The 15,303-nt window shown below is 49.4% G+C and overlaps 3 protein-coding genes across 3 annotated transcripts, besides 1 other annotated feature; all 3 read left to right on the top strand.

Moving 5' to 3' along the window:
- FPSE_07712 (uncharacterized protein) lies at positions 1 to 3,421 on the top strand (the record flags this gene model as incomplete). Its single annotated transcript, XM_009260830.1, has 2 exons — positions 1 to 426; positions 491 to 3,421. The coding sequence occupies 2 exons, from the start codon at positions 1 to 3 to the stop codon at positions 3,419 to 3,421; spliced, it is 3,357 nt and encodes a 1,118-aa protein (XP_009259105.1).
- Positions 3,422 to 4,495: 1,074 nt separating this feature from the next.
- FPSE_07711 (uncharacterized protein) lies at positions 4,496 to 5,470 on the top strand (the record flags this gene model as incomplete). Its single annotated transcript, XM_009260829.1, has 4 exons — positions 4,496 to 4,723; positions 4,792 to 5,176; positions 5,247 to 5,342; positions 5,403 to 5,470. The coding sequence occupies 4 exons, from the start codon at positions 4,496 to 4,498 to the stop codon at positions 5,468 to 5,470; spliced, it is 777 nt and encodes a 258-aa protein (XP_009259104.1).
- A 2,170-nt stretch (positions 5,471 to 7,640) lies between these two features.
- Positions 7,641 to 7,664: a microsatellite.
- Positions 7,665 to 9,270: 1,606 nt separating this feature from the next.
- FPSE_07710 (uncharacterized protein) lies at positions 9,271 to 14,663 on the top strand (the record flags this gene model as incomplete). Its single annotated transcript, XM_009260828.1, has 12 exons — positions 9,271 to 9,298; positions 9,441 to 9,904; positions 10,054 to 10,519; positions 10,574 to 11,335; positions 11,393 to 11,576; positions 11,783 to 11,864; positions 12,031 to 12,046; positions 12,344 to 13,492; positions 13,583 to 13,631; positions 13,958 to 14,015; positions 14,125 to 14,212; positions 14,290 to 14,663. The coding sequence occupies 12 exons, from the start codon at positions 9,271 to 9,273 to the stop codon at positions 14,661 to 14,663; spliced, it is 3,720 nt and encodes a 1,239-aa protein (XP_009259103.1).
- Positions 14,664 to 15,303: the final 640 nt, after the last annotated feature.

The raw sequence follows: 15,303 nt of genomic DNA, 5'->3' as shown, positions 1-15,303 counted from the left end.
ATGTTTTCGAACTTCACCAACATCGTTCAAAAAGCACAGCAGCTTATCGATCCTACTCAGGGGCTCAATCTGTCCAGCTCAGACCGCAACCCCTCGAAGTCATCGCTATTCCAGAGCCAATTTCGCCTGCCCGCCTCCCAGGCGCCCCTCTACGAGATCAACGCCGAGCTTACTATCCCGCCCTCCAACGCTACTCATGGTGATAAGGATCACGATCGAGGATGGCATTATGCTGGAAAGCTACACCTGTCAGAGCACTATATGTGCTTCTCGACAACACCCACTAGCTTCGTGCAATCTGCCAGCCTTTCAACCTCGACCGCTTTTACTGGCCAGACACATGGAGGAGGACCCAGTGGCAATGGATTCACATTTCCTTTATGTGCTATACGAAGGGTCGAGCGCTTGAATAGCCAGAACTTCCAGGTATGTGATATACACGTGTTCGATGATCGTGTATGGTATAAATTCTGACATTGCCTGGTTATAGTTCGCACTTGCTCTAACTACATGGAATGGCCTTCTTGCCGACACCCCTAAAGACAAGAGAGATCCCCGAGAACAACGCATCACAATTCATCTTGCCGGAACCAGACAGTCCTGCGAACGTTTCTGTGATGGGCTCAAGAAGGGCCTCAGAGCAGGCGTTGGCAACGTAGCCAAGCTGCGTCGAGTTGCTGCCGAGTGTTACTCTGAACATCTTTTAAGAACCGAAGATAAGAAAAATGTCCTTCCACCGGATGCTGGCTTGGGAATGCTCTTCCGGTATCCTGGAGACCCAAAGAAATTGCGCGATAGGGCAAAGATGCGCCTTTGGGCCGAGTATCTGCGCGACAATGGCAGGAACTTTACATTGATCCGCCAACCGACTTTCCATAAACTCATTCGCGTTGGTCTACCCAACCGACTTCGGGGCGAAATATGGGAGCTTACATCTGGTTCAATTTACTTGCGCCTGGAGAACCCAGCACTCTTCGCCGATACCCTGACTAAATTTGAGGGCCAGGAATCGCTCGCTATTGACGAGATCGAAAAGGACCTCAATCGAAGTCTTCCAGAGTATCCCGGATTCCAAAGCGAAGACGGAATTAACCGACTTCGTAGAGTTTTGACTGCTTATAGTTGGGTCAATGCTGATGTTGGATATTGCCAAGCCATGAACATTGTTGTGGCCGCATTGTTGATTTACATGTCAGAATCGCAAGCTTTCTTCCTTCTCTCGACGCTCTGCGATAGGCTGGTCCCTGGATACTATTCTACGACTATGTACGGCACACTTCTTGATCAGAAGGTGTTCGAGTCCTTGGTTGAGAGAACGATGCCCATTCTCTGGGAGCACCTTGTCAAGAGCGACGTGCAACTATCGGTTGTCTCGCTTCCTTGGTTCCTGTCACTATACATCAACTCTATGCCCTTGGTTTTCGCCTTCCGAGTATTGGATGTCTTCTTCGTCGAGGGGCCAAAAGTCTTGTTTCAAGTGGGATTGGCAATTCTACGAATCAACGGCGAGGAACTCCTGGACGCGACGGATGATGGAGCCTTCATCTCCGTTCTAAAGGCCTACTTTTCCCGCTTAGATGAGTCAGCTCATCCAAAATCCGAGAACCCAAAGCTGCGTGCAGTGACGCGATTCCAAGAACTTATGGTCGTGGCTTTCAAAGAGTTTGCGGGAATCACCCACAGCAGTATCACAGAGCTGCGACTGAAGAATAAAGATGCGGTTCTTAGTAATATTGAGAACTTTGCCAAGAGGACTGCTATTCGCAACTTGGGCCCTGAAAGTAAGCTGATGAGCACCGATGAGCTTGGGGCACTGTACGATCGCTTTTACAGTATTCTGTATGAACGTCAACAAAGAGACCTCATGATTCAACAAGAAAAAATGCGTCGGGCTAAGGCAAGCAGAATGCGGGCATCTGAGATATTCACAACACACCATAACGAAGTCGAGAGGGGACGTGTAGGCTTAGGGCCAAGCACGAGTCTTATGGATTACGATGCGTTTCGCGAGTTTCTTGCCAGTATGGCAAAATGGGCCATCTCGGATTCACCAGGAGCAACCAAGTATGGCAATTACGAAGAACGGCAAAATAAGTACCACAGCGCCAGGCGCGCGTCTGATATGTTGTCCCCTTGGGGCACAGGGCCCGAACCTGCCGAGCACGAATTCCTACGTCGACTCTTCAAGAAGTGGGATGTCGATGATAGCTCTGCACTGACTTTGCAGAATGTTGTTACTGGCATAGCGAAAATCAAAGGGAAGCATGATATAATGGGCACAATCACGTATTTCTTCGAGTTGTATGATGACGACGACGACGGCAAAGTTGACCGCGAAGGTATCCTGCGTATATCCGAAGCTTTGCTATTCCTTTCACGTCGAGGACTCGAGGGTACTCTGAGTTCTGGTGCCAACAGCACGCTAGAGAGTGACGCAGCAAGTGGCCATGAATCGCAAGCAAGCTTAGCACCGGGCATCTCGACTAATGAGCGATTCCTGGGAAGTGTGAGCGCCTTTATAAGACGATGCTTTGAGTACGCCGACCCTGCAGCCGGACACAAAGACCAGACTCCTATCACGCCGGATGACGAAACCTCGAAAGATGATGCCTTTGCCATTGGTGACGATGAGGATGAGGATGATGAGGAGGATCTCCTTGGTCTTGAATCCCCTACTGGATCACCAACAAAGGCGAAGAAGCCAACACTTTCCACAGAGAGCTCCCTGGATAACCCCACCGACCCTGAAGCAGCCTCACGACGTAGAGTATCCAAGGCCAAATCCGAGGCCGCAAATGCAGCGCTAGACCCCGCACATCCCCTGCATCTTACTCTGCCAACTTTCCGCATGGTAGTCCTCGCTGACGAGCTGCTGGAGCAATTCTTTGAGTCGTCTTTTCCCGCATCTTTTCATGTCATAGAGGGACTGCCTACAACGTCCTCAGCATCGTCTCTGACAACGTTCTCTAGTCTTGGTTTCGGATCTAGACCTCCAGTTACGCCACCTGTCGGACCTCCAGGAGCGGGACGTGGCCTTCGTGGCGTGCTTGACAACATCGTCACAGACGGAATGCGTGTCGCCACTGAGGTCAGAAGACGTATGGATGAGGCACAAAAGGAGCTCGAGAAGAACGCTTTACCCGGGCAACGACCTGAGGAGGATGACGAAGACGACGATGACCTCGGAGTTGAAGTAGGCGTGAGGAAGGGACCTTCGGCCAGTACCGACATGGAACGGCGGTCCGTAAGGAGCTCCGATAGAGATCTACTAGATGGAGCGGATGCAGAGGCTGGTGCATCAGCAAAGCCGCAAGAACCGAGTTTGCTTGACGTGAACCCCAGTGATGATCATCCTCGTGCCGGTACGGCAACTTCATCAGGATCGACTGGAGGATCAGCAGTCGTGGAGTTTGAAGGCTAGAAGCATAATTTACAGGACTCCAAGTAAGAGTAGACTTTATAAATAAATAAGGAAATGAAACGTTGATGGCTGAGTATCCATCATTCCGGCCTATTGTTTAGGATTCGAAGCAATTGGGAAGGCAAATGAGTGCGGCGGACCATGGAGATGGCGAATTGGCGTAACGTGCACAAGGGACCGTGAGGGCAGAGAAGGAGAGGGTTGTGTTGAAAATCTTTAGCTTGATAACGAATCTATGCTGTCCAATGTCGGAATCGCCATGTGTGTGGCCATTGGCCTATCAAAAGTTGCATGGCTCTACTTGAGTGTACGACTCAACATTTGCTTACCCATCAATATTGAAAGTTGGGGTTTCCGATAACCGTATCCAACATTGTGTTACAATCACCATGAAAGATGGTGCCCAAGCACACACAATGCAGACGTATTCATCCCAGTGCCAAGCTACAAGTTATGAGGCGCTGTTGCAACTACCAACAGGGCACATATTAGCAAGAGATTGCGTCACTCTGGTTTATATTGAAACAGAAGCTGGAATTCACCCGCAGCGGTTGGAATTTCGACTCTTATTGCTTGGTGGCGGAGTTTTGTTGCTGTGAATGATGTCTTGCAAGATTCAAGACAATTAAAGCACGGGATGAATAAAACAGTATCATGAAGGGGCCGGCAGATATGCGAAGTAATTTATAGCAACCAAATACTCTGTCATTGTGTAGCCAGACTAAGTAGTCTGAATAGGTCGAAATAGATAGGTAACCACCTATTTTAAAAATGAAAGTGAGCCTACATATGGAAGCGAATACTTCTAGCTACCTTATTTGTGAAACTGCCTATGATTCAGTAATACGTTAGATGGCGTGATATCGGAATACCCCGCCATCATTACTAGGTATCTATTACATCACTGAAGCTCTCGACAACGAGGAGTGGCAAAAGGTAAATTAGTAGTTTTTACATCTTCGAAGAGAGAGTATATAGCGATCTGGCATCCACACAGAACTTCCCTCTCGCTCCTCAACAGTACTTCTAACAAGAGGAATTGTTTTCAGAAGACTACTTCATCTACTGTATACCATGGCACTCATCGTCGTGGTAGGAGCGACCCGTGGCTTAGGTGCTAGTGTCACCAAGCAATATGCCGAAAAAGGCGACAACACCGTATATGGCACGACGAGATCGTCAGAGGGGCCCAAAGATTTCTCTGCCGATGTGAAATGGCTTACTGGCATTGACCTCATGCAACCCAATGTTGGCGAGAAGCTCGCCGACCTCTTGGACCCTTCCCGGCCGATTGACACCTTGGTGAGTACTGTCTTCCGCTGCAGCAAGAAACCTCAAGTAAGGACCATGTATCTAAAAGATTAGCAAAGATCATCACAGCAGGCTACTTTGCTACAGAGGACTTCACCGTGGACAAAGGTCCCGACTGGGAGAAAGAGCAGCGCATGTACACAACCAGTTCTATCGCCCCCGTCTTCATCGTTCATCAGTTCGTTCATAAAGGCCTTTTGAGAAAGGGATCCAAGGTAGTGCTCGTGTCCTCCGAGTCCGGCAGCATCGCACTGCGACATCCCAAGGAGGGCGGCGGCAACTACGCTCATCATGCTAGTAAAGCTGCTCTCAATATGGTAGGCAAGCTACTGAGCCTAGACCTTCAAGACCAAGGCGTCATTGTCAGTATCGTGCATCCAGGCTTTATGCGAACTGAAATGACAAAAGGCGTTGGGTTTGACAAGTTTTGGGACGAAGGCGGAGGTGAGCCACCATCGCGGGAACCAGCTACACGCGAAATGATGCGGCGACTGACAAGGGCTTGACATATTAGCCGTGACACCGGACGAGGCGGCCACGAGCCTCGTCGAATGGACGGATAAGCTTGATACCAGCAAGACGGGACAGTATTGGGCGCCGCGTGGACCAGGTGAGTTGCGACGAACATGATTTGTGCTATGCTAATGGAGGTGTCTTGTCGCTTCCTCAGGAGACATTGGGACTGCCGAGGTTGTCCTGGGCAAAAACTTGGCTACACCACTACAACTACCCTGGTAAATGAGATAGGATAGAACAAGCCGACACCGTGCTCAAAAGGCTGTAGGTAAATGGATCGATGGGACTGATGTCGTCAACGGAGAGAGGCAGAGAAATTGGAGGTTGGTGAACAAATGGCAAAGATTGCCAGTGGGAGATTAACGCAATTTAACAGGGTTGGAAGCGACGGACTACGCTTCCACTTAGACGAACGAAGCCATCGTATTGTTCGTTGTGGGTAACAGAATCAAAGAGTGTGGGGTTGAGAATCAGGGTCTTTATAGGTCCTGACTAGCATTGTCACGATACTGCATCGGGCTTGGTTGTACTCTGTACTCTACAGAAGTGAAGAACCTGGCTTAGCAGATCGTTAATTTTGAAAGTTATGATCATCATGAAAATCATGACAACATCCATCCTGACTTGTGCTCAGATACGTATGTTGAGTAAATGAAGTGTTTGAGAGTCGTCACCTGATTAGGATCGGCTATAGACGACGCGAGGCTAACAGGAAGCGTTGTCCTATTACAGACACTAGAGAAAGAGATGATAGAGCTACATCTTGAGTTGCAACAGTCAGCCTCTCGTACACGCCGAGGCTCGCGTCTTGACAGTGTTTGTGTTGGGGATAATGTGTCCATAGTCAAGACAATATAATGCAACAGAAACCCATCTCGATGCTACTTTATGGGTGAGTCTCAGATATAGTGCTAATAAGCTAATTGTACATTAGATGAGTGGCCCGATATAGCACGCGGTCTCGATTCCTGGTCAAGACGCCAGCCAAGCCTGGGTATTGTAATTAGAATACGACTGTTCAGCCGAGTCAGTAATGAATTGGTCATGGGGATACGAGGCTATCCGCATATCTAGATATATATGTATTGTTTCACCTTTTTTTCACTAAGAAGGATAACTCGCCAGCACACACATGTATTGTTTCACACAGTAAGAAAGTATCTCTATTGTGGCGGGCAATCTGATAGAAATGTCTTGGCCGCACGTCACAAAATCAATCTGATATGAGATCTCAACGGTTGCGTCGTAAGCTTCTGACAGGCCCAATAGTCACCCCTGAAAGCTGGGATCGAATCGACAAAGAAGGTAAAAAAGGAGGCAGATTAAAAAGTAAATTTGAGCCATGATCGATATGTAACAAGCCTGGAACTCTTGATAGCTGTGGAGTTAGGCTTTGTGTTCTGATGGTTGGCGTCAGGGGTACGTGGATCATTCTTGGTGCTAGTGTGGAGGAAAGACTCCATCAGCGACTGCGCTGGGCATAGCGTGCGACAGGCCTATAGTTAAGGGGCAGGGGTAGCTTGGGGAGGGTCTCAGCACCCAGGCCCATGTATGTACTTTTTACCTGGTTCTGTTGGGAAATGCCGGGGATAACATCGTATTCTTCGTGTAGCTGCAAATGATGTTTGCGTCTGGTATCTTTTCGTAATCTCGCTCCTTCTCCCACAGTCTTTGCTGTTTTGACTTATCGCCGCGAAGTGGACGCAGCCAGCGATTAACTACCTAGGAAAACACAACAGGCGTTCTTATTGAAGAATTGCCATCAAGCCACGGCGGCAGTGTTGGTGTTGCAGCACAACCTGACAATACCGTCAGCTGCCGCCACTTTTTTCCCCCGCTGACAGGGTTACTATAGAAGAAAAGACAGGGGCTAAGGGACCTTCCATTTCTTCAGGGTCGATGTCTGGAGGCTTGGAGTAATAAGCAAATCGGCTGAGGACCTCTATATGGTTCTTACGGTGCGATACCCAGCGCTTTGTGTGTAATTGGCTATTTCCGATATCGTATGTCGATTGAACTGAACTGTTAACAGAGCAGCCGAGAAGTGTCCTGAGAGCACTAAATAGGTAGTTGAAATAAGGCTGTGAGGTCTCAAACTTGAATAGGAACCGAAAGTAAAGCAGGTACCCATCCACTTCCATGCTTGTAATAATAAGCAATTGCCAAAACCGTAGCCGCATGTATAGGTTTCCCTTCAGATTCCATACCTGACCAGGCATTTCATCAACGTAAATATGTACACAAGATACCCAGGTTAGGTCTGGGCCAAGCTGGCTTGACTCAGCTGAGCCAATTGCAGTCTATGTTGACCACTCTAAAGTTGCTTTTCTCATACCCCCGGGCCCGTCTCTACCGACACCTTCCATGGTTACCCCAACTTTAGGTAGGGAAGCTGACCTGAACTGAACTGAACTGACTGACTCCTTCCCGCCTGTTGTACCTGTCTAGCATGTTCACCGACTGGCTTCACCAAAACTTAGCAAACAGGAGCCCCATTTCCCCATTTGTCCTGGCTTTTACAGAAGGTGGTAGTCTATTCGCACTCTTTCTTGCCTGCCTCTTAGATTGGTACTGTGGTCAGTTAGCTTCGCCGACGGCTCCCGTGCCTCCATCTTTCTTCCTCTTCATTGATTGTTTCTCCATCTTCTCTCACCTTCAACTCCGCAACATTCACTTTTCTGGCCGTCGCTCAAGTTGCCCTCGGACGCTCCTTTCTTGTGATCTTTACCTTCTCCTGTCTCTCATCAGCCGACTGTCTGAGATTGACTGTTCTTCATTCTTTTACCACAGCATTGTTGTTGGACATATACAGGACGAACGTCACGCTACGCATTCTGGCAACTCATTAACACCCACTTACGGCAGCATATCGCTCACGCAGTATTCATCGTCCCGACTCTATTCCATTCCATTCTATTCTCCATCTCGCTCTCGGCCATCTTATTTAATCAGTACCCAAGCTTGAACATCTTGAACCCGACGTCGCTCTCAAGCTGTATCACATTCCGGTTTCCGCCTACCGAAGCAGCCTGCCAATCGCTACCGCTATCTCTTCAAGTTGGCCATCAACCACCGCTCAGGATACACCACTACCTTGTCTTGACGTCGGCTACAAACCTACTGGAAACCTCTTCGGCTTTCGCTTTCAAACATCAAAAAATTTAACTTGGCTTCACCACGATCGAGCCTGCCTGGACCCTGAAATCACTACTTTGCTATACCCTACCCCTGTTAGGCGACATCGTCCTACACACTGCCCAGTGGTCAACTCGCTGCCCCTGCCAGTCCCGCCTTTTGAGCCCAAGTTCAACAGCCGCAAGCATTGACCTGCCCCGCTTCGCCCATTTGCGATTCGCAGCAGACGACCCTAACTGGTTGAACTACACAGGCACCCGCAAAGCGAACGCCCCTTCATCAGTATCTTTTGCTGTCGACTTCACGGGTTCTTAGCCTCTCCAAAAAACATTCTGCAAAAAGCCGAGCATTTATTCGCACGCGGTGGTACTGTACCACTTGACTTTTCAGGCTCAAACGATCAGACCTTTCTTCGACCCCCACTGGTCATTTGAATCTTGGCTGGTACCTTCCACCGTTTGGGCGATCACACTACGCGCAGCCAGCCCCTTTCCGAGCCCTGGACCTTTGACCCGCCCTGTGCCTGAACATAGTCGAACGGGGATTCAACTCACTTTCGGGTGGCGTACAGTGTTCCTATAGACCCGGCATGACGCTAGGTCTGAGCTTCTAGGTCAAAGGAATTTAATCCATCCTAAGCTACGTGCTTTACCACGCCCAGATCTTCACAATCCAACACTTGGCGCGTTGCTACCAATCTTGCTTTTCGCCAGCTAACGTCTTATCTCCCGTTTGTATACGACATCTGTGACGCATTGCCCAACTCTGCGTTGCAACGGTGACGGGACAACCTGTCGTTTTCTTCTAACTTTAGTCGATTGGCTCCGCATCCTCTCCTGGATCTTCAAATCAGAAACACATAGCCCAAGCTTGACCCCTTTGCAATCATGTCTACTGCACAATCTTTCCAGTCTGGTAAGCGCCCGCCCCTTGATTTCGCTTTGATGTGATCTGCGACAATCACTCCATGCACAAACTCTCCCCTCCCCCCAGTTTCGCTTGGTTTTGTACCCGATAGCTGCCAAACGTTGGCGCTTGAATATATGCAAACAAAAAGGATTGGATCCAGAAAGCAAGATTGGATGGATTGCGAAGCAACTTGGCGGAACAATACATAAACGAACTTGGTTGCCGATCCACTTGGCTGGCTTTATTCTGTATCATGCTGAGGAGATTGTTTGTTTCATCTTGGTCCATCTGTCGTCGTCATTACACGCACGCGCCCGTTTGTCTGGCAGCAAGCTGATAGTGTTCTTGGAAGCAGGCGGCCAATCTCCTGGACTCACCCTCAACTTATCCTCTAACAACCCCTTCCGCAATCGCGCACCATCTCCAGCCAGCGCCGACCTACTTTATTCTAGCAAACCCTCTTCTCCTTTCGACGACCCTCCCCCACGACCATTATCACGAAACCCATTTCTCGACTCGCCGCCTGTCGATTTACTTTCCCAACCTCTGAGATCACCGGGCGCCATGTCATCTCACTCAGATTCCAAGTCTCTGTCAGCCGAGGAGATTTTTGTACGTATTGAACAATCCTTTCATTCTGACCGTCGCCGAGAACTTGACGGAACCCATTGCATATCTATTCTTTTGGTCACAACTACTATATCCCCGTGCTAACGTGAGTGTATAAGCAGAACTCTATGACACTGGACGATTCAAACCAGAATCAAGCAAAACAGCAAGCTCCTCGTCGACCGGTAAACGGCCCGCCGCCCCCACGACGTGATGGAAATGCACCACCACCTCAGGATGGCAAGCATCGCCCAACGCGCTCTCAAGAAGAAGCGCTTCGCGCTCGCAGAATGCAAGGAGGATCCGGACCTCGACCTCAACAGAGCTCACCGCAAAGAAAGGACCCACCAAGACGCCCCCGACGAAACTCTGAATCCTCTCTGGTCGACTTCGATGCGCGTCCTATCACGGACGAGGAGAAGCGAATGATCGAAGCTGCCAGACGACGTAAATACGAACAGCAGCGCCGTGGAGAGGGCAAGGAACGGAGCGAAAGGAGCGACCGTGACCGCGAACGTGAACGTCGTGAACGGGGTGACAAGGAGAAATCCAGTCGCCCTAGTCGTAGGATGGACATTATTGACCAACTTGATGCCACAAGCATTTACGGGACTGGAGGTGTGTCTTTTTCGTGTCCTCCACATCTGCTTAGTGTTTGCTAACATGATCAAGTTTTCCACCATGACGGCCCCTTTGACGCACTGAACCCTCACCGAAACCGCCAAAACGCAAGGCGTGCGCCAATGCAGGCCTTCCCCAAAGACTCTCTTAACAACTCACTTGGCGGCGCTGGACCTCTCAATGCCCGGGCCGACCATTCGGTTCTCATGGGCAATGCTACAGAGGAGGCGTTCAGAGATTTCGCCGCTCCCGGCAAACCCAAGAAAGAGCCAGCCATTTTCGATGCTTCGGGCCGTGACAAAATCGTCCACGGTGACGAGTCGGTTGGTCTAGGCACGTCCACATTCTTGGAAGGTGCACCTGCTGCACGAAGTGCTATCCAGCGCCATCAGGCCGAGCAAGCCCAAGAAACGGGTGAGGGCGGTCTGCAGCGAAAGAAGTCACTGGCACAGCGCATCCGCCACATTAACAAGGGTCCTCGAGACTACAACCAGTCAGGTCGTGAATACACCAGAATTACACCCGATACATACCCGACAGCCGCCAGCACTGGCTCTGACAACAATCCATTCTTTGCCGAGTTTGGTAAAGGAGAGGAGAGCATCAATGTTAGACAACGAGACGGATCTATGTCAGCCAATAGCCCCCCAGGAGCTAGGCGCCCGTCTGCTGGTGCAGTCTTGGAGAGACGAGTAACGACTGATGCGACCACCACACTCGATGAGGCCCCAGCCAAACCCACGGGGCTCATGGGACGAATGAAGAGTCTGAAGGGCCGAAAGACTCGGCCAGAAATCCCTAGCAACGGTCCTGGTGTGCCCGGAACGGCCGTTTAGTGGAGGACAGGTGCCGGGCGACTCCTTGACGCAGGCCGAACTTCAGCACGGCGGCAGTTCAGGCAGGACAGTCTTTTGGAGGACGACGAGGAAGACACAAACGAGAGTGGGTGGAACAACATTCTTCCCACACGGGACCAAGAAAATGCGGCGCCAAGGGACATGGAGAGATCTAGAACATACCCTTCGGCTCCTACACAACAAGCCGAGCCATTTCGGTGTGTTGCAGAGGTCCGGCAAAGTCTCGAGCGAGGGCGTACTAGTCCGAGGAAACGGTATGGAAATGCCATGAGATAGATCTGTCTGGTCTATGCAGATGCAGACCAATGTTTCGCCCCCCCTTCTTTTTCTTTTCTCCTATTGTTTTATTTTGCTCGGGTGAGGACGACAGCATGGGTTATAGGAAAAGAAACCCCACGGATAGGGTTGCTTGTTCAGTTTTGGAGATCCAAATCAAGGCAGGTCTTGAGAAGCAGAACCCCCAAGACCTCAAAAGACCGTTGATGGTAATGTCATGATACCAAGGAAGAAATGGGGCTGCAGAAATCTGAAAGGCTGTCATGAAACCCTTTTTTGTATGTTTTATATCAGTACTTGATGTCTAAATTGCAGACGCAGTACTACAAACAAATACCACGTTATTGATCATTGTGTACATTTAAAGACTTCAAGCTATCTGCGTGCAAAGGTTAGTACTAGCATGAGTAAATAATTTTCACATGAAACTTTTTGTTAAATGTAGCGGTTAAATTGACTGAGAAGCGACAACGTTAACGTACAGTTTATACAGAACATATATTCCTTTTGACCAGTTGCCTATCTTAGTACTGGCTAGACGATAAGTCGTTGGAAGACAGCAAAAAAAAAGCCAAGCCTATAAGCCCTTGCCAGCTTTCATCTTCTATCAACGTTACCGAAATTTAAGTTTGTACAATGAACTCACCGCAACCTCCTCCCCCACAAGCAAGTCCTCACTATCCACTAGAGCCAATTCCAGCATCAGTTTTGGCCAGGAAAGAAGCCAACAGGCGCGATGCTGTCGCAATCTTGGGTTCCTGCAAGACAGGATGTGCAGTTGTAGATGAGAATGTTTTGCTGGGTGGCTTCGACCGTGCAAGTATTGTGGGCGTCAGCGCCGAGGACGAAGAGTTGGGCGTTCAGGTGAGGAAAAAAGCAAACCTGATGAAATCCCTTGAAAGGGCCATTTTGCTGATCTTCTTCGTGTACAAGCTCGGCTTCCAAACGCTGGCGCATTCTCTATGTGAGGGGACGGTCACGAATGGACTGCTCATCACGCCCAAGCCGGCCAGCGTAATGCTGACTGGCTTGAGGGATGCGATCAAGGCAGAGCTTCAGAAGCGAGGGCATACTGCAGATACCAAGACAAGATTGAGGGAATGTCTGGACAAAGTGATGCTGTCTTGTGTATTTGACCTGGATGGTCTATGGGAAGTCTTGCAAGATTTGGATGGAAGCGTGCAAGTTGAGGACGAAGGCGCAGTTTTGCCACGCCAAGAAAAGGAGACACAGAAGCAAGATGCAACAGAGGCACAGGCCGAAGAGATTCAGGACAGTCAGGACGACGACGACGAGGCTTTCTCGCCCTTACGGCAGGCTTCACAACCTCCACTTCAAGATGAGAAATCGCTCAGCAAAACAACACCGCATCCAGAGTTCATCGTGATGACGCATTTCTCCTCGCTTCTCACGAGCCTTTTCGCCCATCGAGAAAAATCAGCCGCCCGTACTGCTCTTCAACTTTTGGGTTCTCACCTACGCGACCTCTCACGCAATCTTCCATCTAACCCGTTGATTCTTCTGCTCAACTCCACATCATCGAGCTTCTCAGGCCCAGCGTCTGCCACTATTTCAACCTCTCCTGCGAAACAAGCCTCTGTTGATCCAACGCTGCGATCCATCTTCAACCCACCCTCAGCTACAGGTTACAGTAGTCGACGAACTAAGCCTAACTTCGGTCTTTCTTTCACTCAGCTACTGGATTTGCACATTTTGTGCACCAGGATTCCCAAAACGAGGACGGATGCCGAGTTGGCAGACCAGCCGCACCCTGGGGAAGAGGCCAAGATGGTATGGGTCGTGGAGGTGCTGTTGGACGAGATGGGTGTTTGGGAAGGTAAGATGGGGGCTAGGACAGGGAGGGAGCAGAGGTGGGCAGCCATAGATATTGTGAAGGGGAGGATTGAGCATGTGTTTGATGATCCAGAGGAAGAGGTCAAAGTTCCGAACACAAGTGAAGTAAGGCTTGCAGCAGGGTTTGGGGGGCGGAGAGTTTAACGAAGAGTGTATGGTATTAGAGAGGGAGTTTAAGGGAGTGTAATCTCGAGAGCCCTGTCTCTTCGTGTTTAAATCAAGAGGCGAATTGATGTATTCAGTACACCCGAGCGAACGTTTATATTAGTACTTTGGGTGATTATGGCCAATGTAATTGACTTTACAGTATCATTTAAAGCCAATATCTCAACGGAATGGCACTTATCGGATAACCATGGCCACTTTCTGAGTTTGAAAAATTGAATAGAAAATCGATATATAATTATTTAAATACTTGATATGCATAATGCCTTCTGAACAATCATAGTTCTAGCCTCCCAACTTCAACATTTGGCGATATCCAAGAAGCACTTTTGAACGTTTTGGTAGGTCTTGTGACAGTAAAGCCGTATTATATCCGAAGGAAAAAGTAACCAATCACATGTCGACCGCAAAACTGCCCTTTGAAGTCTCATGAGCTTTTCGACTAAGTAGATAGTCAAGTTACATGACCCGAGCTGTGGTGCCATTGACAAAACCGCTGCCTTCACAGCCAAAATGCCCAGCTCATGTAAAGAACTGCGTAAGCTACTCGCTCAACTGACCCTTGAAAGATCTAGTCCAGTCCGTCAATTCTAACGCTCGATTGCTTTTATCCAGGCGAGGCACTCGCGCAGTGTCTCCAAGAATCCGAGTGTGTCATGGTCGAGCGCAACAGTGCCGCCGACTGCCTCCGCGAACCCCTCGTCAACACTCTCCCTCTAAAGTGTCGACAGCTGAAGAAGGGCTTCGGCGAGTGCAAGCGTGGCATGGTCGATATGCGCAAGCGATTCCGCGGCAACATGCCCGTGGCTTACCGTACGATGGAGCAGGCTGAGGAGGGCCAGGGATACCAACTCTACGCCGGACGGCCGGCATTTGCGGGCGGTGTCAAGAAGACGGACGGAAACGAACCCATTCCCCAAGATTGGAGAGAAGTCGAGAACGAGAAGTGGAAGGCTGAGCAGGCAGCGGTGGCACAACAGAAGAAATGAGAGATCGGACTTTTGGTCCTAAACCAGGTGGTTCGTTCCCACCGAATCACTACAGCAATCAACGATTTACGAAGATCATGTCGGAATTAAGACCATAATATGAAGAACAACAAATCGGAGAAGACTTTGCTCGGCCGTGTCGGATCAGGCCAGTCTCTAGAACGGTGCATGTGTAGGCACACAAGTGGTCTCTACTCCATATTCATCTTTGTACAATATTTCTATCTTGTAGCATACACATACAACCAGGTGCCTACTGTACCTACTAAGGTATTCACTTGTGGCCTTCCACCATGCTACATATATCAATACTGTGCTACCCATCAAATGAAACAAACATTTGAGTAGTTGTCAATAGATACCTGAGTATTACATAACCTATGAACCAAAGGCTGCAGGCCCTTTGCGAAAGGTGTAACGTAACGCAGAAAAAAAAGTCCAAGACGCCTTCAAATTTCCTTCATCTCGCGTCATTCTCCAAGATCTGAAGTCTGTCCACCCACCATATTTGAGCTTCGAATCTGAGGCTTTAATAAACAAACACAGCTAGGCATAGTAGCGATGCCAGAAGAAGAACAACAACTCAATCAGTTCTCCAATCCCAGGCCCTGTTCCTGGTCTGCCCGGGCAATTGTCCTCC

This window comes from Fusarium pseudograminearum, chromosome 2 (assembly GCF_000303195.2).
Source record: "Fusarium pseudograminearum CS3096 chromosome 2, whole genome shotgun sequence".
NCBI classification, from domain to species: Eukaryota; Fungi; Ascomycota; class Sordariomycetes; order Hypocreales; family Nectriaceae; genus Fusarium; species Fusarium pseudograminearum.
Note: the sequence above shows the minus strand (reverse complement) of the source record. Positions and strands in the feature narration are given on the sequence as shown.